The following is a 23,885-nucleotide window of genomic DNA, read 5'->3' on the forward strand; positions in this document are numbered from 1 at the left end:
ATACGATTAGAAGTGTATCTCTGAGGAGGCAGATTTAAATTCATCTCAATTCTAATATATATCAGTAATATCTTCTACAATTTCAGAAAGTTAATCTCTTTGCATCTCTTTGCACTTTGCATCTCTACAAACTGGTAATATTATTTTCCCTGTTGGCAGTACTGGCTGAATTAAAGTTAGTGACAAATTTAGAACTTTACCAGTGAAAGGCATGGCAGCTAGGAAAGTAATCCAACCCTCCCCAACTGAATGGGCCTCTACAAGCCTGTATTTTTACTCTGCTTTTTCTTCTTTCCTAGGCTGCAAAAAGTATTTTAGGTCCATAGTTAACTCAGAGGATGTTTCCACCTCTCTATCAAGTCTCCAGTGAATTCTTGGTACTTGTAGTTTTGATACGAGTGTGATCAAATATTTCTTCCTCCCACTTACTTCCAAGTTATTTTAGATTATAAAGGCCTGGCATACTCTCAAGCACAGATCTTATATTTGGCAACATTGCTACAACATACACATGCATACAGAAAGCAGAAGGCTAGACAAAACAGGATAAATTGAAGACTGTATTTAAAAGCACAGGAAAGAAACAGAATTAAATTCCCCCAATTTGATAAGATTGCTGCAAAGAAATGAACTTGTAGCTAAGTAAAATGTGTAGGTTTTGCATCTCTGCAGGCTGCAAAAATTAATGCTTACTAGTTAAGGTTCCAATGTATTTAAATAATTTTCCTATTTAATTGCATTTGGGGAGGACTGAGAATAAATAGAAGAATATCCAAAGTTTGTTTATCCTGATTAAAACCTTTTCCAGATCTTTATATACCAGGTGGAATTTTCTTCCTAAAGAAAGGTTAGATGGATTCCTGATTTAATCAGCTGATAATCATAATTAAAATCAGATATGTATACAGTGTCTTAGACCCAGAATAGCCTTCCCGTTATTAACTCCATACCATCTGATTGTACCCTCTGTATAAAACAGATAAAGAATGCAGTAAACAGGTGACAAAAGACACCACAGAAACAGGTGATAACATATTCCTATGTCTTTAATGGAAACATTTTGTTACAATTTAGGTTATGTGATATTCTTGCATTTTTAAAATGTGTGAAATAAAATGCACAGAATAAAAAGACAAAGGACACCAATGTTGATATTTTAAATGACCAAGTCATAAAAGAATCAAAATACATTACAGAAGTAAACAAAGGTTATATCCACAGTCATGAATACGCACTCTCCTCTACACAAAACCAACAATAAATAAAATCACATTATATGCAGATAGTTCTACTTACATCAGTACAATATACTGTGCAGCTTTCCATATTGTTTTCTAGTAGACTGGTACTAGGTTTCTCTGTTGTCCAGTATTTTTACATTAATAATGAACAGTATAACCAAAAAAGGGGACAAAGTTAACATCCACAGTATCTATCCTGAGTCCTCTTAGTTTTGTGTTAATTACACCCTATGCACAAGAAACACAGCAACTTCTACCCCTTGCCTTCATCCTGCCCCTCTACCCAAGTCTTCTCAGCACTTTCAGACCTGCGCAGTAAAGATGACATTGTTATAACTTATAACAAATAACAAACCTAAGGGCATGGTGCACCCTGAGCAGGTCCCAAGCACCACTTAAATCCCATTTAAATTTCAGGTAAGGGGGCTATGTCAGATTTAAAAGGAGAATAAGATTTCTGCTGAGTCTAAGAAAGCTGATGTTGAACAGTAGAGACAGTGTACTGTGCAGAATGAGCTGGATTCCTTATTCTACATACAGTCAGCAGTATCACATGGGAATATAATCAATCCCTGAGCATCTTTCCTCTTGTCTCTCCCTAACTCAACTGTATGCACATTTTCCCTACATTTTCAACAGATCTTTTCATCCCTTGTATCCCATACTGCAGAAGTCCTCACAACATGTCACAAAGCTACATCAGGGAGATACTAAATACTGGAGGAAACATTTGTTATCTCATGTGGCACCGAGATAAATGACCACTGATCAGTAACCGTGATATCGGCTTTTCAGTGGCAGCTCATTCCTCAATCCTCCAGATCATCACCAAGTATGAACCAACATACTTGTGCTCATTATATCTGCTGACAGTCCAGTGTAACATTAGCAAAACCTCTGTTCATAGTTTGTGGGGGAAAGAATTGTGTGTTCCCTGTGCATACCAGCTGAGATTACAAAAGAAACCATTAAAACAAGGTTATTTTTTAAAATACTCTTTTTGGCACATTTTGTTTGCTTGTTCAAGTGTCCTCTAGAAACATTCACATGACATAAACACCAAGCAATAGTTCACACAGAGTGGATTTTAACCTTTCAAATCTTAACACCTAATGAATCCACATAAGTTTTCTGAATTACTATAGCTTAACATACAAACTTTAACAGTGTTTTAATATTTAGAATATTTTGCCTTTGATGCAGAATATTAACTTAGTGGTTAGTGAGAAATTAGGAATGAACTCTAAGCCTCTCCTTTTGTATGCTGTAATTTCGGTGTATGTCAGGAGGCATTCTGAAAGGTAAGTTCTAGAAGAAGTAATAGCATAATAAAACAGTCTATGTAATGATACACCAGACATAATTAAACACTAGCCCAAGAAAGCCTCAAAGCCGTGGCAACATTACCGTCCTGATCAAAACTAGCAATAACCTCATAAAAACACCAACATTAACCTTTATCCTTTCTTCCTCTATGGGTGAGATAAATGGAGAGCTGCATTTACGCCAGACTCAAGGCTTCACTGGGGCAAACCACAGTGCTTGAGCTTCCTGTCTTTCTCTAGAAGAGAAAGGACACTATCAAAGTCTGCCGCACAGCTTGCTGACCCCTGTAGACAGTCAGGTCTGAGGTCTCTCACAAACAGCTAATTGTTTTAATTTCGACAACCATTTTCCATTAGTCTCAGAACTCGGATGTTAAAAGGTATCTGAGAATGGAAAAGAGTCCAGGCCTCAAGCCATTTGAATTAATTTCTGCCTCTAAGCAGGGAAATACACAGTGCAAACACTTTTTTTCTCCCATTTGAAAGGTTTCATGCACACACAAATCTTTTTGTGCTTTCAAGAGCAAGAAAGAAAGGGTGGGAAGGAGCGGGGACACACAGAGCACATTTGAAGGCTAAAGTTTTTACAGCATGTCCTCAAAAATATATTCCTAAAAGTTACTTTGTATTTATGTGTTTCTAAAAAGGGCTAAAACTGTCTCCTGCAAAACATGCACGTTGCTGAAATTTGTCCCTTCATTGCTCACTGTTATGATACAAGCTACTAGGGCGTGTTCCTGACCAACATTAAAGGTAAATGTTCCATTAGAAACTTACATTTCTGTTCCCATATGACCCGCCTTGGGGAGAGTGATCACTAGATTTGATGTCATTTTATAGCAACAGCAAGTAGGGTAAAAACGAAAAAAAAGACTGGCTGGTATCATCTGACATCACCTCACCATGCTTGGACTTTCTGTGGGCCCAGTGGTGCTCAGTAATCATTTTAGCTTTAATGAGACTGCTTCTATAACCAGTCAGCCTTGGGTGTTTTTAAAAGGAAAGTATGACAGCTGCAAAACTCAGATCAAACTTCAGAAAGCTGTTGGTCAATCCAATTTTTCAACTTTGCTTGGTTAAAAGACCAACAACATCAGACAGTTCTGGACCCAGATCTTCGATAACGTCTGGTGTGGTCAACGCGAGGTGTGCTGGCAGCTCAGCAGCACAGCAGCCATGAACAATGGCTGAAATTGTGCAAAAGCCACCCCGCAGTGAAGAGGAAGCATTTCTGACTAAATGATGGAAAATGGCTATTTTCAAAGCACTGCTGAAGCTAGAGTAAAGAACACAAAAAAAAGAGGAAATTCAAGAGTCTTCACTCTACCCTGGGAGAAAATGAGGAAAAATAATCTCAATTGCTTTATTTAAAGAACCAGAACAGCTACATGGCTACTTTGAAGCACAGAGGAGGGTAGTGAAGGATGTGGAACTGTCTTGAGCTCTGGAAAAGGTGGACTGAATTGCCAAAGAAATTTATGACCAGGACTATTAGCTTCCTGTCTTTGATGTCTATTCTTGGCTTTCCAGGAGCATTATGGCATTCATGAGGTCAAAATCATGCCGGAGCCAAGGTCAGCTAAGGCTGGTGCAGCCTGTTCTACTGCAAAGCTGAGAAACACACTCTGAACTGCTTCAAGATGCTGAGTTTAAAGCCTGAAGACACTTCACTGGGGGCCTGAGTTTACTTCCACTGAATCAAATAGAGGTTTTTTTCATCAGCTTAATAAGAGTGTGATTGCATATACAAGCCAAAACATGAATCAGAGATCAACCTCGCAGTAAAACATTCTGTCAGGGAACACACTCTTACTCTGTCCAGCACAACTGTTTTCAAAGCATTAGCCACACCTTAATAATTCTCCATTAAAAAAGCAACAAAATACTTTCAATAATGCAATAAAGCATTTCTTTAAAACAAATTGAAAATAGATCAATAAAATTTATTTTCAGAAGTGAACGAATGTAGCTCTGAACTATAAACTGAATTCTGGCCACAATCTTGCAAGGCGCACAGCACTCTCAACCAAAAGTTTCAGCAATGACTGTATGTTCTCAGAACTTAGCTGGGTTTGTTCTTCAGTGAAACACATCACAGAAGGAAATGGTAAATAACTGGCAATGGTTTATGTCATAGACAACTCAGGACACACAAACTGTCCATAAGCAAAACCTCCGGAATTACCAGTGGCCCAAGACAAAGCCTCTAGGCATCTGACTATAAAGTTGTGGGTCTCAGCATTCTAAATCACAGTTACTATTGAAAGTTTTGCTTCATTGTTGTCAACTCACAGGGGAAGTCTATGCGTTGAAATAAGAGGGTAGAAGTCAGGTAATTTGTCCACAGAATTTTCAAGAAGAGGATTCTGAGGTGAAACAGCTATTAAGCTGACCAATATTTGATAATTTTTAAAAAATGCTAATTTAACAGAATTTTCAAACTTTGACAAAAACCAACTAGGAAGCCACTAGTTCATTTTCAATTTAACAGGCACAACTGTAAGATTTGGCAATAAAAGTATGGTCTGTGGGGACAACCTTTCTCTGATTCAAGCACATGGCAAGATTCCCTTCAGTTCAGCCATGGCCAGGAGCATACCCTTTGGTCCCAAGGGAGTAAAGCACTTAGAAGCTGAAGTTGAGCATATTTTAAGTGTGTTCTAAAGTGCTGAGCTGAGTCAAGGCCCCCCTTGTGCTGCTCTGAAATACAGACATATGTTTGTAATACGGGCAATTTGTTGAAGCCAAAAATGCAGGTTTTGAAAACTCTTTTGAGAATCAATTATTATTATTTTGATTAGACATTCCCTTACAGAGTTTGAAGCCTAAACATTGTGGCATTGAGCTAATGCAGATGAACCAGAAAGGAAAAGTGCATTAGCTTGTAAAGAATCTCTCTGCTGAATAATCTAAACTCAAGGCAGTTTTTGATCTATGGTCCATAGAAGATCTGGGAACTATTAGCAAGAAGCCTGTGAAAGGCAGCTAAGAAGGGCAAATTTATTTATGCTATACAGGAATCTACTTACGTGAAATGTCTTAAATGATCTCCACACTCGCATAGGAAAAATGCATAGATAGGTGTGCACCAACTTAAGAAGACCAAAGCCCATTGATCTGAAATGTTCTAATATGCAAGAAATGTTCACCTTTCTTGGGAAGTGCTGAGATGTAAAGTTGTGGCTATGCCTCCAACAGCATCCCACCAACAGACATCTCATAAAAACACTTCCTGAGGTCATGTTTTAAAACTCCACATAAAACTTGGGAACAGAATTACCATCCTTTTAATTAAAAATTGACCTTTTTAATATATATGTTTAGTCATAGTAAGATGACAAAATAAAAGAAGCTGTCTTCGCAATTTATTGTCCCAGCCAGATCTCCTGGCTCAGGTCTTCTGGTCTGACGTGACTGTGCATGGCACAGGAAAAACACAGATCTCCACTACTGTCCTGCTTCCTAAGTACTGACTGGGTATTGGTTCCTACTGCAAGGCAAGTCATAACAAACATCATTTTGAAAAAAAGTTTATGCTTCAAATCATGCCCATTTTTCTCTACATATTTAAAACTTTTCCTTCCCTTTTCCTGTGGCAAAGTAGTCAAATGGATAAAAGAAAGTGGAAATACTGAAAGGCATATTTGCAAAACAAGATCAAAATTCCTTTGGAAATTATTTTAAAATTCCAAACATTAAGCATGCCCAGAGGCTAGACAAATTCAACTGCTCAACAAAAAAAAATGCAACACTAATGAGGAAGTCTTTTTTTCTCCCCAGCTCCACAGCAGTATGAATGCAGCTCTAGCCTATGTTCTTCCCTGGTGCCCAGGAGATAAGGAGGCTACTTCAGAAAACTGTCCCTTGACCATAGTGTTACTTGGGCTAAGGCACCTTTGCAGAAGTCATAGAGGACCAAATTGGGAAATGGGATGATGGACATCCACCATGTGAACAGCTATTCCAGTAAGTCCTAAAACCACCGCAACTACCTGGTCTACAGCCACCACTTATACTGGAGCTGCCCTGACAGTCAGGAAACCCTGCCCTCCGGCTGCATGGGACATTGGACAGTATTTCACAAGGGCATGGGATGAGCCCCTGAATACGCTAAGTGACAAGTGAAACATAAGAAAAAAAAAAAGTCCAAGGAAATGCTTCCCTATTGAGAAATAAAAGACAGTGGAAAGAAAACAGAGCCAGCTTTTGCTCTTTATTCACTTCCAGCTGCCCCAAAACGGTTTCTCTGAATTGGTACTCTGGCTTCTCAAGACCTAGAAGTTTTGTAGAACAGAGGCTTCAGTGCCAGTTTTGAGATTAACTTTTAAGTCTATGACTGCTGAGACCAGAAAATTCTGCTTATGAAATTAGAATAAGGTAAACAAAAATATAGTCATAGCTGGGATTTTCCAGACAATATTTTTATGGATCTTCTTCACCACATTTATAATATGTACTGTTCACTTCCATTTGTGGACTAGAAAGCTCCAGAGCTCTCCTCTGTCTAGTATAAAATAACCTGTCAGTAGCTAATTCATCACAGATTCAGTTTTGCTCCTCGTAATGTCAATGGCAGAAGTCCCAGGGATACTGATGGCAGCAGGATTAAAGTCAGCCCTAGAGCAGTGTTTTAACACCTCGATTCCTGAAGGCAGTTCCTTGCATGTTTAATTTTACACACACGAATAGTTAGTTTCACCAACTAATGTAGGACTATTTAATTTAACATGTTAGAAGTTCATTATTTTCAGGATCAGGGCCAACATCACTAGACAATTCAATAACCGCATTTTTGTTGTTTAAATAACTATTTGATGTTGCACATGCCTGGAGAAGAAAGTGGGGAAAAAAGTGTTACTGTCCATATAGTCACTTCTCCTCCCCTAAATACTGGTTCTAAAATGTATTTACAGCTGTTGACTTCCCCTGCATGTTACTCCTATCATAAAAATATGTCTCCAAAACATCCTCTCGTGTAATTTTTTTAATCCTAACAAAGCAAAAATAGATACTTTAATAGAAAAATACAAGATAAAAATATCCTAAAAATAAAATGGTAGCATGGAATGTCATTTTTACACAAAAAAAAGATCCCCTTTTGAATTGTGTCAGCTATACAAACACTTTCATATTTACAAGTTTAGATGCAGTCCTGTGCTCACTGAAGTTAATGAGGTTTTGCCACTGACTTCACTGGTAACAGGAGCAGGCTCTACATGGACTATATTTGCCCTTCTGAAAAGTCATGGCAGTGGAGAAAAAAGAGCAAGATAAAACACATATTAGACTGAGGAATCAGCCAGTCCTCTCTGGAGGCCTGATTGTCACAGCAGTGAAACTCCTCATCCTTTTTTTTTTTTTCCAACTCCCAGCACCTAAGAGGGGGAATCAGTGCTTTTGGTTGTGATACTACACAAACAAGGAAAGAACGGTTTGTGTGTGTTTCCACCTGCCTGACTTTTTCAGTAGATTTAATTACACCCAAGTGCCAGTTCCCTCCCAGAACTAAACTCCATACGCCCCATCTTATATCCCCCGTAAATAAATGATTCAGTGATGCAGGATCATACCCCAAATTAATCCCTTTTTTATTTTGACAAAAACCAGCACCTGTGCCTGCGAAACCATATTTGATACCCACGGGTGAGACGCAATTAAGGAAGGAGGTGGTAGGAGCTAAAAAAAAAAAAAAAGGAACAGAATGAGGCATTCCCCACCAACTAAACCTGGATCTGCGCCTGTACTGTCTTTACATATTAAGTACATACTATAACATCGAACTGCATCATTTTCTTTTTTTCATGAGATGAAAGGCCATGTGGCATAATGTGATTAGTAAACCATTCCTGAGCTTCTGAAAGAAATTAAGACAAAAATACTTCTTAAAAGAGTGAGTTCTTCAAGAGCCTCTTCTTTTTCCACTGATGTCTTTGGTTGTGTCTTTTTCCCTAATTCTTTTTCTTTTTTTTTTTTTCTTTTTCCCCCAGGAAGAATGGGATTCTTTTTCCTCTTCTTTATGCAGCAGAAAAATGAGATCTAATGGAGTCTTCACGTAACTGCCGATGTTTCCCCACGTTACAGTCCTCCTGTTGAGTTCGTCTCTCAATAGTTATTCTGTATTTCTTTCTGCATGAAAGGAGAGGAACAGAGTGAGAAATCCGTCTCCAGCTATAGGATAACAGAACTTCCCTTACAAAGAATGCCTGTAGGGGACAGCTGGGTGCCAGTTGAAAAATGAAATGTGGCAGAATGTGAACCCCTGGTCAAAGATTATTTTGCCTCGAAACATTTTACCCAGACTGAAGAATGCCTGTTAATTTCTACATGGCAATCTCAAAGCACCAAGACACAGACATTTGCTTCTTTGAAAATTTCTGTTCTAAGTGATGAGGAAGTTTTTGTGAAGAGTGTTGTGAACTGGGTCACATCACTGCTTTATACTGATCAAAGCCAAATTTCTTTCCAGTATATGGGGGGATAGGGAAGGGGTGTACTTTCTGGAGAGTTCAAACAACAGATCCAACTCTTTTTTCAGCTTCATTTCTCACAGAAACTACGTATTAACTAATCCTCCCATCTCCCTCTGAGAAAGCTACACTGTTTGGGAGGAGGTATGATGAATTAAGAAGAGGGATGTAGAGGACTGATAAGAAGTAAATACAACTGCTCATGCATCAGACACGGTTTTTCCTCTGTGTCTTCCTCTAGAGCCCTTGAAGAATTCTATTACAGTACTTTATACGTCAAACAAGCCCTCTGACTGCCTTTCAGTTTGCCCTTTAGTACCCTAATCTCCCCTCAGAATCATAATAAGATTCAAATTTATATTTTATGCATTTATGCATAAATTCAGGACCAATATTTCAGAAGGGCATCAGTCCAGCCCCATGTGCATACAGCAGTGCTTGTGCAGATGCATGACAAAAAGCTTGTAGGCCAAGGAAAGTTCTGTCCCACTTCATGTGTAGCAGGAGTCAGAGCTAGATATGTAGCCATAGAAGAATGGTTTTCAAACCACCAAGGTTTCAATTTGGGTAATATTGCTGAATAGAGAGTGGGAACCTGCAAGTTCTAAAAAGATTCCCTAGGCATTTGTGTCTGTATCAGTAGGGTCCAAATAACTTGAAAAATGTTCTTTACTTCATTTATGTATTTTCAAGCCAGATCCTTCCACAGCTCAGCACACACAGTTACAGCTCATACACAAGGACAGGTCCAAATTTCAGGAATATATCACTCTTAAGTTTAAATCCTTTCAAAGCTACATATTAGAACTATTACCCAGATCTTTTAACAGTTTGCATGCATACTCAAAACTGTGTTAGCACACTCATTTGTGGTAATGAAGATCCAAATGAGATGTAATCAGAAGATACATACATGGTTTGAAAGGTACAGAAACAGCAGGTACAAATTACTTCCAGACACAGAATTCCTAGACCTGCATTTTCAGAAAATCTTACCCGCAGATCCTGATTTATTTTGTTTCGTATGTTTATTCTAACAGTGGAATTAGAGACCTGTCCCTACTCGTGCTTTGAGTGGGTGCAATCAGATCTCCAGGGTGAAATTCACTTGTGTCTTTACCTGCTTCCTAAGTGCAGATCTATCTGACCGAGCACTGGCTGCCTCCTTCAGTCAAAGGAGAGAAACAGGCATTTGGAAGAGGCTTTCTTCTGACCTGGTTTAACTTCTACATGAGGATGTCATAAATTGCACCCCAAATACTGCTGATTTCTCCCCTCTGGCCATAAATACAAAGACCAGGTGTTGAGCTCAGGTGTCTACATTTACTTTTACAGACACTCACCTTTGCTCACATGGACTTCCAATCCAAATCTTTGTGTCAGATGACTGAGAGTTTAAGTCCTGTTCTTACAATGATACTTTGCATAGTTTTATACCAGCTCAGGATATGTATTTTGCCTCATTTCTTGTCCTCATGTACCAATTCCCTCCCAGTATCAGCAACACTACAAAAACACACCTAAAAATTATCATCCCAGATTGAGAATGTATAAAAGATGCAAGAACCTCTGATGACATACAGAGAAGACAGACTTGTATTTTGTTTTTCTTTTGTCTTTTAAATATAGTCTTTAATCAGTCTGAGCTAACTTATCTTGTCTCAAACCCAAACAACACACTACATAAGCACCAAATACATGCAAGAATACAGCCACCCTGCAGAATTTCAGTTCTAAGTACTGGATGAATATATTGGTTCTAGGCTCTTTTAAAACTCTGGAAGTGTTCTGGTGAATTGAAGCTGGTTTTGCTTGTTTCATTTTGTTAAATTTTTTTACAAACAGATATATTTATTCAATAAAATTATTTGTTTCTCATATGCAGAAGTTAATTCTGTTCTCCTATCTGCCCTTTCCACTGCATAAGAGGATAAATTATATTACAGATAAGATGCTGAACACATATAACTGATTTATTCTGTCAGTGGTGAATCAATTCTCAAGACTTTAGATTTGCTGACTAGCAGGGTAAGAATTATTTTACTTAAACAAGAATAAAACACTGATCATCCCTCACTGACCTCTGCTTATTGAGTTAAATTCACAGCTTTGAAATCCAAATGCTCTCATACCAAAACAGAAATCTCTTTCTGGCTTCCAGTACAATTCCATTCAATACTCAAAAACTAAGCATAGTACCAGGCAGGAGATATAAATCTCTCATACAGTCATGGCCTGCACAATTGTGCTGGCAAGGAGTACCAAACAAAGAAGGCTTTCAAGGCCAGGGAACTTTACTAAAGCAACCATGAATGACTGGAGCTCACTGGAACTATTAATACTTCTATGGGTAAAGTTACTTGGAGATGTAAGTGGTTACAGGATGAGGCCCTGAGTGAACAAAATTATTCTGATGTACACAAAAGGACAATCATCAAAATGTGTTCACTGTTGCTTGTGGAAATGTTAACACAGACTATTATGGCACTCCTCTGTCTCCCACCAAGGATGTTGTGGCCAGGAGCTGAGAGGTTTGGATGACAAGTAAAGAGCTTACAGAACTTTCAATGAATTGGACTAACCTGAAAAAGTAAAAAGCCATCAGCAATCCTGCTCCAAGCAAGGCGCCCACAACTATTCCTGTAACTGCTGATTCTCCTAGACCACCTGCTTGAGAAGGGGAAAAATAAACAATCAGGGTTCATATTGAGAACTATTTGCATTCATATATTGGAAAATACACAGAACTAGGAAATGAGTGACCAACATCAGAAAATAACTGAAGCCTTTCACAGCTCAGGACTCCATGGGAACCTCTTTGCTTAGTTCCAGTTTCTGCATGTTTATTTTCTGTCCTTGCTTTCCTTGGGGTTAAAAAAGCCCCCAAGATCAGTGTCAGATGAGGATGTAATACACAGGAATGTTGTTAAGAAACTCGTTTGGACAGCTTAGTCTGAATCATAAGAGACTGGGATTATAATGATGCACATAACAGGAATCAGCACTGAATCTGCATCAAGTCATTACAACAGAAACAAATTCATTTCACCTGGTTTAGCATCATGATCCTCTAACAGCCAGGTTTATTAAAGTGACTGTATGATTACCCAACAGCTCGGGTTTTTTTTCTGAACCTATGCTGTTTGAAGTTAAAGAGCTTCGCCTTGCTCCAAATCTCAACAGAGCCAGAGCAAGGACACAGCAGCTGAAGGGGAGCCCAGGCAGGGTCTGCCACTCTGCAAAGTGCAGGGCAGCTGAAGAGCAATGGCATTTTCATGTGGGTACCGTCTGCTCCCTTTTCCATGCCTGCCTGGGTTTGTGGAAAGGAACAGAAATATTAAGGAAACTGAATTTCATCCTCTTCTTCATTTATCCTTGACCCTTTGAGGGTATTTTGTTTGTACATCAGGTTGTGTGGAAGCAAGGAGGTGCATAGCTACACAACACTGGCCTGGAAATACTCTCTACAGCACGTGTGTACACACGTATTTTTCAGGGATTGAAGAATTATCAGGCTGCAGATACATTTTCACTGTGGGACTAGCAATTTGTTTCCTGTGAAAAGCTAAGACCACCCTTTGTCACTGAGGCTCCAGGATCTTCCTAACCTTATCTCCCTTCAATGTCCTGCTCACTACAACAGTCTGCAAAGTCAGTACACTGGAAAACGAGGACACATTCTCTGTGGAGGGTAGTCCCCGCCTTCTGGATTCACATGTTGTTCCATTCAATGGGCTTCACTTTTTCTCAGCCTACTGGGCCCCTTGCAGTGCCTTCTCATTTAAAATCATTCTGCACTGGGAGAACACTGCTCCCATCAGCACTGGCCTCCCCAGCTGCTAATTATCAATATGATTATTCTCTTTTTGGAGTTTCAGTTATATCCTTCTTCCTGGCCAAAAGTATTTTACCTTTTAGTCCCTGGAAAGTCCTAAAACCTTCAGGGCCCTGAGCTGTGCATCATGATTACTGTCATGTTTAAGCTCAGGGGAAGTGACTCAGACCACGTACCACCCAGGGCTGCCAGACCTTAACTTCTCAAACAGTCAGCAGAGAGACATAGTCATGATGTCTCAGCTAGACAACTGTGCTAGGTAATTTAATATGGCTTGCTAAGTTGCATCACCACATGGATTCCTCTCTGACAGCCTGGGCAGAAGCATTTAGTCACTAAACTTACATGATTTACACGGTGTATTGTTTGTGTGCTCCGAAACTCGGCTCTCATCTAGTCGCAGCCTGCCGTGATTCCAAGGATATTTCACATTTGATCGAATTTCAAAACGCCCCTGCTTTCCGTAGTAGTCCCCGATCACCTATGCAAAAAAAAAAAAAAGAAAAAAAGAAAAGAAAGGAATGAAAAGATTTTCCTGTCAACTTAGGGAAGTAAAATAAACAGGAGAGCAGCATCACTCACTTGGACTCCTATGGCAGGATGTTGAATCACAGAGAATTGGGCTGAAGGGGTCTGTGGCAGGTTACGTAGTGCATGCCCTGCCCCAGGGCAGGATCAGCTGAACAAAAGCATTCCTGGCAGATGCTTATCTAACCTGTTCTTAAAGGCCTCCAAAGAGGGAGACTTGACAATTCCTGCAGGCAATTATTCTGGAACTTGGCTGTCCTTATTGTCAGTGGTTTTCCCTAGCACGTAACCTATATCTCCCTTGTTGCAATTATCCATCACTGCTTATCCAACTGCCAGTGGATGCAGAGACTCTTCCCTTCAGAAACATCCCTTGACATACTCACAGATTCTTATCTGGTCTGCTCTCGGGCTTCTCTTCTATATAAACCCAGTTTACACAAGCTTTTTTAACCCTCTGCTTATTCTTCCTGCTCTCCTTGGGCTTTCTTCAATTGCTCCATAATGGTTTCAGTGCTCAGGACTGTCACCCAGCGAAGTGAAAGCATCCTTTCAAATACCTTGTGTGTTGAGGCTCCCAAGTACATACTCCAGGCTGGATCTTTCAATTCTGCAAGGAACTGGAGGTACTCGATCATGTTCAGCTACAATCTTTAAATCTTCTGAACAACTATGACAGAGTCTGTCATTCTACACTTTGTATTTCTGCAGTTGTTGATATGTATACAGAAGGAGTCCTTCATGGTTATAGTTCTGGTAGCATGGACTATTATTTCAGACCAATTCATCAAGATTCTTTAGAATTTCAGTCCTGTCCTCAACAGTAAATCCAGACTTTATTCAATATAACATATGTTGCATCTACTGCAAAGTTGCAGGACTAAATTGTGCTAACAGTAGTAGGTCACTCATATGAAAATAGTTAAAAACATCTACAAAACCCAATATCATGACACTGAAGTAGTCAGAAGTGATGGCAGAAGCACATCAAGAGACATATTTGTCTCTATACTTGGATTAAAAAAAAATCTATTAATACAGTGGGTTTAGAATTCAAGTCACTGATAGCCTGTTCAAATCTTTCACCTGAATTTCGTTTTGAAGAGAAAGAGTTTAAAGATAACATTTGCCCCTGTTAGATACAGTAGATTTCACACTAATTAAAGGAGCTAACTTCTCTCCCAGTTCCGCAACAAGGAGACAAATCCTTAGAAGAAAACTTTTGTTCAAAAATAAAGGAAAAAGTAGAGGAAAAAAACCTCACAGACCATTTGCAGGCAGCAGACTATTCATTAAGAGATTGTTTAATTTATCAAACAGGAGTGGGAGAGTCCTCTACCAGCAGGGCTTACTAAATATAAAAGCATGCAGAAAGGCTTAAGAAGAACAAATTGCTATAAGCATTGACCAAATGATTTGGATTAGAAGTAGGATATAGATTTTGGAAGAGTGATTAAATAGTGGAACAAACATCGAGGGAGCCAGTGAGGAAGTCCCTGTTCTTTGATGTCTCCAAATGAAAATTTAATTCCTGTTACAGTGTGAGCTTTAATCACATGTGAACTACAGGGCTCCACATAAGGGTAAGAAACCTGCCTGACTGTAATACAGCAGAGCTCAAACTATAATAGGAAATCTGGTGTTTTCTTCTAGCTTTAAACTCTGTGAATGGACCTGCAACAACAGCTCTGCCCAAACACCCATTCATCTGGCTCAGTTCAGCTGAGAAACATTCTTGTACGGACATAGGAAAAACTGGCAAAATGACTAAAACAGGGCACCAAAGAAAGAATGTTTTCAGAGTGAGGCATGGGGGTAGAAATGAATGCAGTAGGGACAAGTAATAAGCAATCATGAGCAAAACATTTTAATTGCACATATATTTGTATACTTCATCAACAATGCAGAGGGAAATTAAAATGAGCAATATGTTAAAAGGAGAAATGTAACATGAAAGAAATAAAACAGCTTAAATCACAAGTGAAAGAGCAATGGAAGGAAGGGTAGGGGGATTAAATTGATAAATGAGATAAAAAGCTAACCGACTGAACAACCAGAAGAGATACAAGTTGTTCAAACCAAAGTCATCCCAAACAATTTGTAGTCCTAGCTTCAACTAATGATCATTACTCCTAGCCTTGGCAGCGTCTGCAGTTTACTGCTGTAGTTTTTCAGTCGCTTTTACACACCAAAACACACTAGACATCCTCATGCTTTTAAAAAGGCTTCTTGAGTTCATTTCTGCTGCAGCACTGACAAGAACAATATAACTTCACCGGATTCAAATCCAGACATAGAAATGTCCAGCTCAGATTTACTGCTCTTCTACATTTGAAACTGAGGAAACAGGGGAGCCCTGCAAAGCTCAGGGTGATGCTGACTTTGCAACTAACAGCATCTTTATGCTGCAGCTGAAGTTATGACAATGTATTTATTAATAAACTCAACCCAGTCATGCTATTCTCTGTCTGCAGCTGGTGCTATTTCTCACACACTGTTTTTCCCAGTCTGGCTGCTTCCATTCCTGCTGTGTCCAGTGGAATAACCCATGTGGTGTATATGGAGCTGTCTGATTAAAATGTCTCTTGAAACACTGGAAAAAAAAGCACTTGGGTCTTACTGCCTGATAAACAAGGTGAAGCAAAGTCTGCACTCCTGCCTGTGGTAGACCACAAGATAAGACTAAAATACCTGTATATATAAACCCCTGTGTTTATGTATCAGGATAACTTGTGCATCCCTGGCACTATAGGATTAATCTATCTTCTTATCAATGAATAAAAGGTCTTGCTCATTTTAAACAATGATTTCTCATATTCAGAATTTATCATTGCTTAGCTAACTTGTTAATTTTCACCCTTTAAATTTTGAAAACTCTAGCATCATGTGAAGAAAGATGTATTGTTAAAAAAACAGAGTTAAGAAAGTTTTAAAAAAACTTTGGATAACTACTTCAAGATAATTATTTAACAGAAAGGATTTGGTCTCCAGGTTGATAAGATAAAGCAATACCATTTAAATGTATATATTAAACAAATAGATGCCCACCAAGTAAGCAGATGACATGGTGTTACCTTACACTGCCTTATTCATCAGTGGCCAGTTGCAGTGGTGTTTGTTTCCTTACCTCCTGCGTGCCTGCCTCTGGGTCTGTCATTCCGATCACAGAGAAATCCCCGTATCTGTCTCCATTGGCATCAATCGACACCTGCCCTGCAATGCCTAAAGAATGGCATGTGAGGAATTAGAAAATTAATTAATTAAAATACTAAGCCTTTCCAAGGAAAACAAGAAAACAGTGGACAGGTTTTCACAGACCGATATGACAGGAAATCTCATCAGTCTCCCAGCATTTTTGTTGGCATTCCAAAAGAAATTGTAATTTCATCTCGGTGTCTGCATTCCTGAATTCTTAACATTTCTCCTTTTTAAATATCAAACGTGTGAGACTGTTCGGAAAATACATGAGAAAATCTAATCCGAAATCCAGTATGCAAGAACAAAACACAAATATATTTAATGTGAATTATTTACAGAGTCCAGCTCGTGTGCTGCAGAGGACACTGGGGCACAGCCCTAAGCCCTGCAGACTGATGGGGATCGTGCACCCATACAGCCAGTCCAGTGTTGTTTCCCTATAACAGGAAACTGGAGAAGGCACCATGTGCATTACGTATACAATACGTCCTGAATTCATTTACACAGGATTATATGCATAATATGCTGCTGTTTGTTTTATATTTTTAGACCCCCAGTTCACTTCCTTAGAAGTTCTAGGAAACTTTAGGGAAACTGGGAAACATTATCTCATAGGATAATTCAAGTTTGAAGTGACTTCAGGAGGTCTCAAATCCAAGCTCCTGCTCGGAGCGGGGTCAGCCAGGAGGTCAGAGTAGGAGGATGCTCGGGGTTTTATATGGTCTTCAAAACATTCAAGGATGGAAACTGCACAGCCTCTCTGAGGCAACTTGTTCCAGCTATCGTGGTGAAAAAATAATTCTTTGTGTTCAGCCTGAAGCTCTTCTTTCAATCTATGGCCTTGTGTACAAAGTGTATTGCTCCAATTGTTGTGGTGTAAGTCAAACAGTTTCTTAAAACCCATGAAACAATACCAATTAACTATGACGAAGACATTGTAAGATTTTACTGATATGCTTTATCACCTCAGATATTCTCAAATGTGATCCTCCACTGCCTGAGACCAAACGTAGCCATTTACATCAGCGCAAATCAAACAGGCATCATTTTACATCCCTGTTACACCAACTACATAACTAGCCCAGGCACAAAGCAGTAGAGAATCAGGTTCTCAGCAACTGTAAATCAGAAGAGAGATGCAGATATTCAGCCAGAGTATAAATTCCCCTCAACATACCTAATGATAGTGAAAATGCAACAGATTAACACACTTACATTTACCTTGTCTCTGTTCCTGTTCAGTGATGTTACCCATGTTTAAACCTACGCTGATTTTCAAAACATGTAGTGGTATCAAAAGATTATTGTCAAGCATCTGTTTCATTGTAATACAGTAATCAAACAACTGACAGTTTGATTACTGCAAGAAAATAGAGTGGGTATAGCAACCACTTGGCTGTGAAAGCACAGGAAAAAGCCACTATGAAGAGCTGCAATGTCCTTGTCTACACGGCAATTTGGATTCTGGATCTGACAGGAGGCATTAATGGGAACAGACACCTTCCTGGTGTAAGAAAACCATAACTCAATTTTTGGAAGCAGGTGCTAAAATTTGCTGTAACTCAGAATTCCTATGGGATTTTTTTTTTTAATGAGAAAGACTCATTCTTAAATTTTCCATAGGAATCAAAAAAAAAAAAAGAGCTTGAAATGTTGACATTTCCTGCAATGTTTTTCCTTAAGATACATATTTAGGAAATTTTGAAACAACCTTAAAGAATCACCGTGTTTGGATGAGGATGGAAGGATTTTATCCAACTTTTGTTCTACTATGTCAGATACGTACAGAAAATGTTGCTACTTTTTCAGAGGAAATGACAATGAATAGAAAATATTCTCCACAAAATGTGCCCTGCAGTCATACCAGGGTTTCTCTAACAACCCAAGCAATAAGAAATCCTTCGATCACCTCAGCCTTATTCTTTCCTAAGCACATGATGTTGCCTGTGCAGTTGTGGCTGGTAGACTGTGAACACATCCCTTGGAGTTCTGATGGGTCACCTATTCAGAGCAGGCTGTAAAACGAGGCACCCAGGCAATCAGATATCTAGATGTCAGGAGTTAAATTAATGTCGTTAATTAAAGTGGAGCTCTCATCACCAAGGCTCGCAAAAGTTTAAGTGAATTATAAAGCTTCAGTCCTGGAGTAGAGCCTGGTGGCTGTATGCATGGACCATACTCTGCAAGGCTGCATCCACTTCAGAAAGGGGCTTGCAGGCAGGATAAAGGGACATGATTTTCCTAAACGTACTGGCTTCAAGACAAGAAGTTAAAGGTCTCTTTCAAAATGAGGTTTATCCTTGTAAATTATGTCCAGCAGAGTACCGCCGCAGGGAGGAGATGGCATATGACTTACATGGCATTTTGACCTTTCCAACTGCACCCTCACAGCTCAACTTGACAGCTACATTTTCAGAAGAGCTGTGACAGGGCAGTCAGCAACAACAAACTGGTTTTCACAAGCTGGGAAAGAGAAGATTTTTTTCTTCCTGACTGGTTTTACAAGAAAGGTGTGAGAATCAACCATGTAATCTACATGGGCACACCAGCTGGCGGCTTCCTGGAGCAGAAAAGCACCAGCAGAGAAAACACAGGCTGTGCTGGGGCATTTGTTCATACATAGGATAACCAGTGAGATAAATCCTTACACACCAGATTCCCTCTGTTAAAACAGTGTGTTTTGTGAAGCCATGAATGCGAATGGAGGTAGTGGGACATCAATCACAATGTCAAACTGGTGCAGGGCTCTTTATGGGACAACTGCAACCAGCATAATTTAAAGCAATTCCTGTGTTGCCTTAAGCTGCTCTGGGGATCCTTTTGCCTTGTGTTCAGGCCATAATTTGAGAACAGAAAATAGGTTTGGAGCTGCTGTCCTTCTTGCCTTTATCCACTGCGTCCAGTGAGTTCTTAGAGCAGAGAACCTGGCCACTGAGGTTTTTCCTACACATTCAGATTAATCATTCATTTCTTTTCTAGGGGAAATGTTTCCTTCTCTTAAGCATTTCCATAGGAAATCTTGCCAATCCTACACCAGATGATTGGAGTATTATAAGAGAGGGATGGGAATATTATAAAGAGAGGGATGGAAATATTCTATGAGATGACAGGTTAATCCAATAATCCTTGGTTTCTTTATTATGATCCCTAATTGGCAAAAGCACTCACGTCGCTTTGCATCAGCAGGGTGACATACATGTGCCAGTTGTGCTGTGGAATTGCAGCCTCCAGGATTAGGTACAGAAAGGCACAGAGCTGTTCAGCTGCTGCCCCTGAGATAACATGCAGGGATCCTGAAAGGAGGCAGGGGGTAAATCCTTCCAGGGCCCAAAGGAGCCCCATCAAGAAGCAAAAAAAACCCAGAACAAACCAAAAAACAAAAAAGCTGGCACCTGTTTGCTTCTATCCATTCCCAGGCTTTTAAGATAAAACGTCAAATGGAAAAAATGAGGCAATCTCAGAGCTAATAGATGCACGTGAGTAAGGCAAGCAGCTGTAATCTTTTCAAAAACAAAGAAGGAGCCTGAGAAAATTATTGGTATTTCTTTACAATGTCAGTGAGGGTCATTAAATTGCTAGCAGTTTTTTGACCTGAATAAGACATCAAGGGTTGGTGCAGAATAAAGTCAGACTTCTGAGGTATGTGAGCCAGTCTTAAAGATGTATGGTTTCATATGGCGATTTTCGCCTCCTTTAAGAGTGGAAATAGCATGAGTCCTTGCTCTGCACAGAACAAAGACCAGTATTTTTTTGACTGGAAAGCTGGAATTCCATATTAACTCTCACCTTCATATGTTCTGTTCCGTGTTTGCTGAACAATTTTTTCCCCATCTTTCTTACTGAAACCAAACTTCAGGACTTCCTGTAAAGCTAGAGCATAAAGAAGAATAGCATCATGGAATCCTTCCACAAACATGTTCACCTAAAAAAAAAAAAAGGAAAAAAAAAAGCAATGGCAATTGACACATGAAAAACTTTTCCTCCTTATGGAACTGATTAACCACAGGAGATCTTCAAATTAACCAAAATGACTAATTTGGGGGGGTTATTTTTTCAACTGCTGGAACACAAAGGAATGTTGTCTCAAAAAAACCCAGAGGCAAAACGGCAACTTTTGGCCTGCTTTTAAAAACAGTTAACTACTATCTGCTATTCTGAACATTCAAATCACACTTTAATGTTGTGTCTGAATAGTTCTGTAGATAGCGGAGAAATTTGCAGATCACTCTTTCCATGCCCAGACACACAAGTTCTGCAGCTGACCACAAGAGACTCCACCAGGTGCTGAGCACCCTCATCCCACAGCACCGAGTGTGTCCTCCTCCCCCTGCACAGAGGACTCAGCACCTCTCAGGATTGGGAAGTACGTTCTGCCATGATTTTTTTTGGAGAGCCCAACTGGTGGATTTGCTTGTTTAACGATTACCACTTCCAATTCTGGCCCATGTTCAGCAGAGCATCTCTCCACTAGCAAATGAGCCATGGAGGAAACTACTTACCCTCAACAGTAATGTGTTCTCTGGAACTGCAAGGAGAACAGTTCCCTCTCCTTTATGGTTTTTTCAGTAAGTGACATGCAATGGATGAAATGTTGCTTTCTAATCCGAATATAAAATAAGACTGCTGCCAGCCAGCCCTGCCTCCTTTGAGTCTACATAGGCAACCTGCAGCTTTTGCTCTACATCACTGTGAGCAACAACAACAGTTAAAAGCAGAGTCCTACAGAAACCCTACAAGTTTGTTCACAGGAGCCTAGTGTGCTTCAGTGATGAAGTAATAATTATTTTAGGAGCTGAGTTCAGATGCAGACCCAACAGTAGAAGCAGACACACATGGCTTGAACAGCACAGGTATTTCTCTTCTGTAATGGCTTGATGCACAATAATTCAGAGTGAATTATCTTTTCAGCTGCAAGAAAGATGTTTCCATTCACTCACAGTTTCATTACAATGGAAAAGCTCTTGACATCCTAGCAAAGACATAATCAACAATTACACCACATTATGGCGTCTCTTACTGACATTTCCAGTGAACAATCCAGTTCTACAAATATTCTTCTGGACAGAAACAACATCTAGCTTATCTTCCACTTCAGTGTATCTAAACAATTTAAAATATTGGTAAAGTGCTACTCTAACTCTCACAGTTTTAGCTGGACATTTAAAATGTTAAAAGACAAAACCATGTAGCCAGTTAAGTAAATAACTGCTCCACAGTTAAAAACTATTACATAGTTGATTGGCTAAGCTGAACTAACCAAGGCTCTGGTAATGTAATTACATGCAAGACATTCCTTCATTCTTAAACCATTTGCCAGAACTAAGGAGAATTTCAGAATTATTTACTGATAATACAAAAGTTTACATTTAAAATTGGACTTTCAGATAACTCCAACCTATGCTTCATTTAGAAAATGCACCACCAGTTCAGGGGAAGAGCCCACAGTGCTACAGAAGGCACAGAATAGCTCAGCTCAGTCTGACAGCCAAAGATTATAAGGCAGCTGCAGTCATTTTGACCTAAGGAGAAAGCATGAAAGAAGAGGTGAAAGTCAGGCTTTTGGTGCAATAACAAGAGCTGATGGACAGAGTGCACACTAGGACAGGCTTTGCCAGCAAGTGGTTTAATTTTTCAGAATTGAAAAAAAAAAACCAAACCACGAAACCACAAAGCTTGACAACTGCTTTATGTGCCAGCGTTAGAGTCCAAGTGGCCTGTGGATGATCAAACACGGGCTTTCTTGATGTGACACTCATTCTCTCAGGAGAGAAATAAGTCTCTCTAGTTGCTTTACCTTCCTGCTGGCTGATTTGCAGCTTGTGGCTGGCATCCACTCCAAGGAAAGCTATTTGTCACTTCCTTTGTCCATGGCAAAGACCTCTCAGCGTTAACACAGCAACCTTCAAAATCCATTTTGTCAGCTAATTTGCTCAATCTGAAACCTACCCATGCCACCAGCCTGAAAACCCTCCTGCAGACACTGAGGATTTGCCAGATATGCCCTGTCAAAACTCACTTGGCAGTCTGGGAGGTTACTGCTGCAGCCCCTACCTCACCTCTTGGCCAAAAGCCCTTGACATTGCACAGGAAAAATCACATTAGAAAATCATCAGAAGATCATCCACGCCATCTCTCAGCTACTCATGCACAAACCTCAGCATTTTATCTCACATTGTCAAGGAAGGTGAAGCTCCTGTTAATGTATGCTATTTGAAATCTTTTTCTAAAAGAGTAATGTTTATTGTTTGCATGTGAGACTGCACCTACACTTTCCAGCCAAACCATTAGTTGGGCACACTGGCTACTTTTCATATTATTCCAGGAACATGCCACGAGCACCAGTTCATGAAAGGGGATATAGGATACCATGAAGGGCATAAAGTTTTCCTGCAAATCATCTTGCTCAATCATTTTGAAGTTGCCACGATCATACAGAGAGAATGGGTTGCACAATGTGTAGAACTAACCTAGAAAGCAGAAAACATTGCAGATGGGAGGAATATTACAATGCAAACTACCAGCTGCAGGTAATTCTGAAGGGATTGCTCTTTCTTTGTTCCATTTTCCACCTGTCCAGAGTTCACTCAGGTTCATTTTGCAGCTCTGTTGCCTGGGACTGTCTGCAACAGATCCTCTGAGTAAAAAGAGTACAAAATTTCTTCCATCTGATACTGCTCTTGACTTACTGGAACAATGTCCCAAGCCATATAGTCCCAGGACTTCCTTTCTAGGCAACATAAGCCTGTTAATAATATCTCATGTACCTCATGGGTTTTTCTTGATTATTTTTTTAATTATTATTTTAACAGAGCTTCTGTTCTACATTCAGTCCTATCAGAAATTACGAAGCAACCACCTATCAAAAATGATGAAACGGACTGACACCAGATTTTTTCTCAATAGTTTTTAGATTTTTTGGGTTGTCTTTATTTAAATTTTAGAATACCTGACAGTAAGAATAAGTAATACTTTAAAAAAAATCCTTCGTTTGCTGCAGGGTTAAAAAGGGCAGAAGTATATGTTCCATTAATGTGTCAAATAGGGATCAGATTAAATGTGAAGATGTCTTCACAGGTTGCTTATAGGTTTCCACAGTAATTAATAAACTGTGGTTCAACATTATACAGCCCTCAGGACAAAACTAAGCAGATTATAAAAGCTATTAAAGATCCACTAATTTGTAGGTAATTAACAGTTCTTTTAGTAGAGCTCTAAAAAAAAATCCATTTGTATTTATGCTGTTTTTTTTAATTACAGGTGCAAGCTGAGCTCCAAATGCTGTGATCATAGT

General features: G+C 39.5%; 1 protein-coding gene across 1 annotated transcript in view; it reads right to left on the reverse strand.

The window, feature by feature from the left end:
* Positions 1 to 1,146: 1,146 nt before the first annotated feature.
* Positions 1,147 to 23,885, reverse strand: part of NPR3 (natriuretic peptide receptor 3) — a 47,382-nt gene continuing 24,643 nt past the window's right edge. The window contains exons 4-8 of the mRNA XM_065657122.1: positions 20,381 to 20,516; positions 16,524 to 16,618; positions 13,214 to 13,349; positions 11,616 to 11,703; positions 1,147 to 8,692 (exon numbers count right to left, since the gene is read on the reverse strand). Coding sequence (XP_065513194.1) covers positions 8,581 to 8,692; positions 11,616 to 11,703; positions 13,214 to 13,349; positions 16,524 to 16,618; positions 20,381 to 20,516 — 567 coding nt within the window. The 3' untranslated portion in view covers positions 1,147 to 8,580. The remainder of the gene's footprint in view (positions 8,693 to 11,615; positions 11,704 to 13,213; positions 13,350 to 16,523; positions 16,619 to 20,380; positions 20,517 to 23,885) is intronic.

Source organism: Caloenas nicobarica, chromosome Z, assembly GCF_036013445.1.
Source record: "Caloenas nicobarica isolate bCalNic1 chromosome Z, bCalNic1.hap1, whole genome shotgun sequence".
In the NCBI taxonomy this organism is placed as follows: Eukaryota; Metazoa; Chordata; class Aves; order Columbiformes; family Columbidae; genus Caloenas; species Caloenas nicobarica.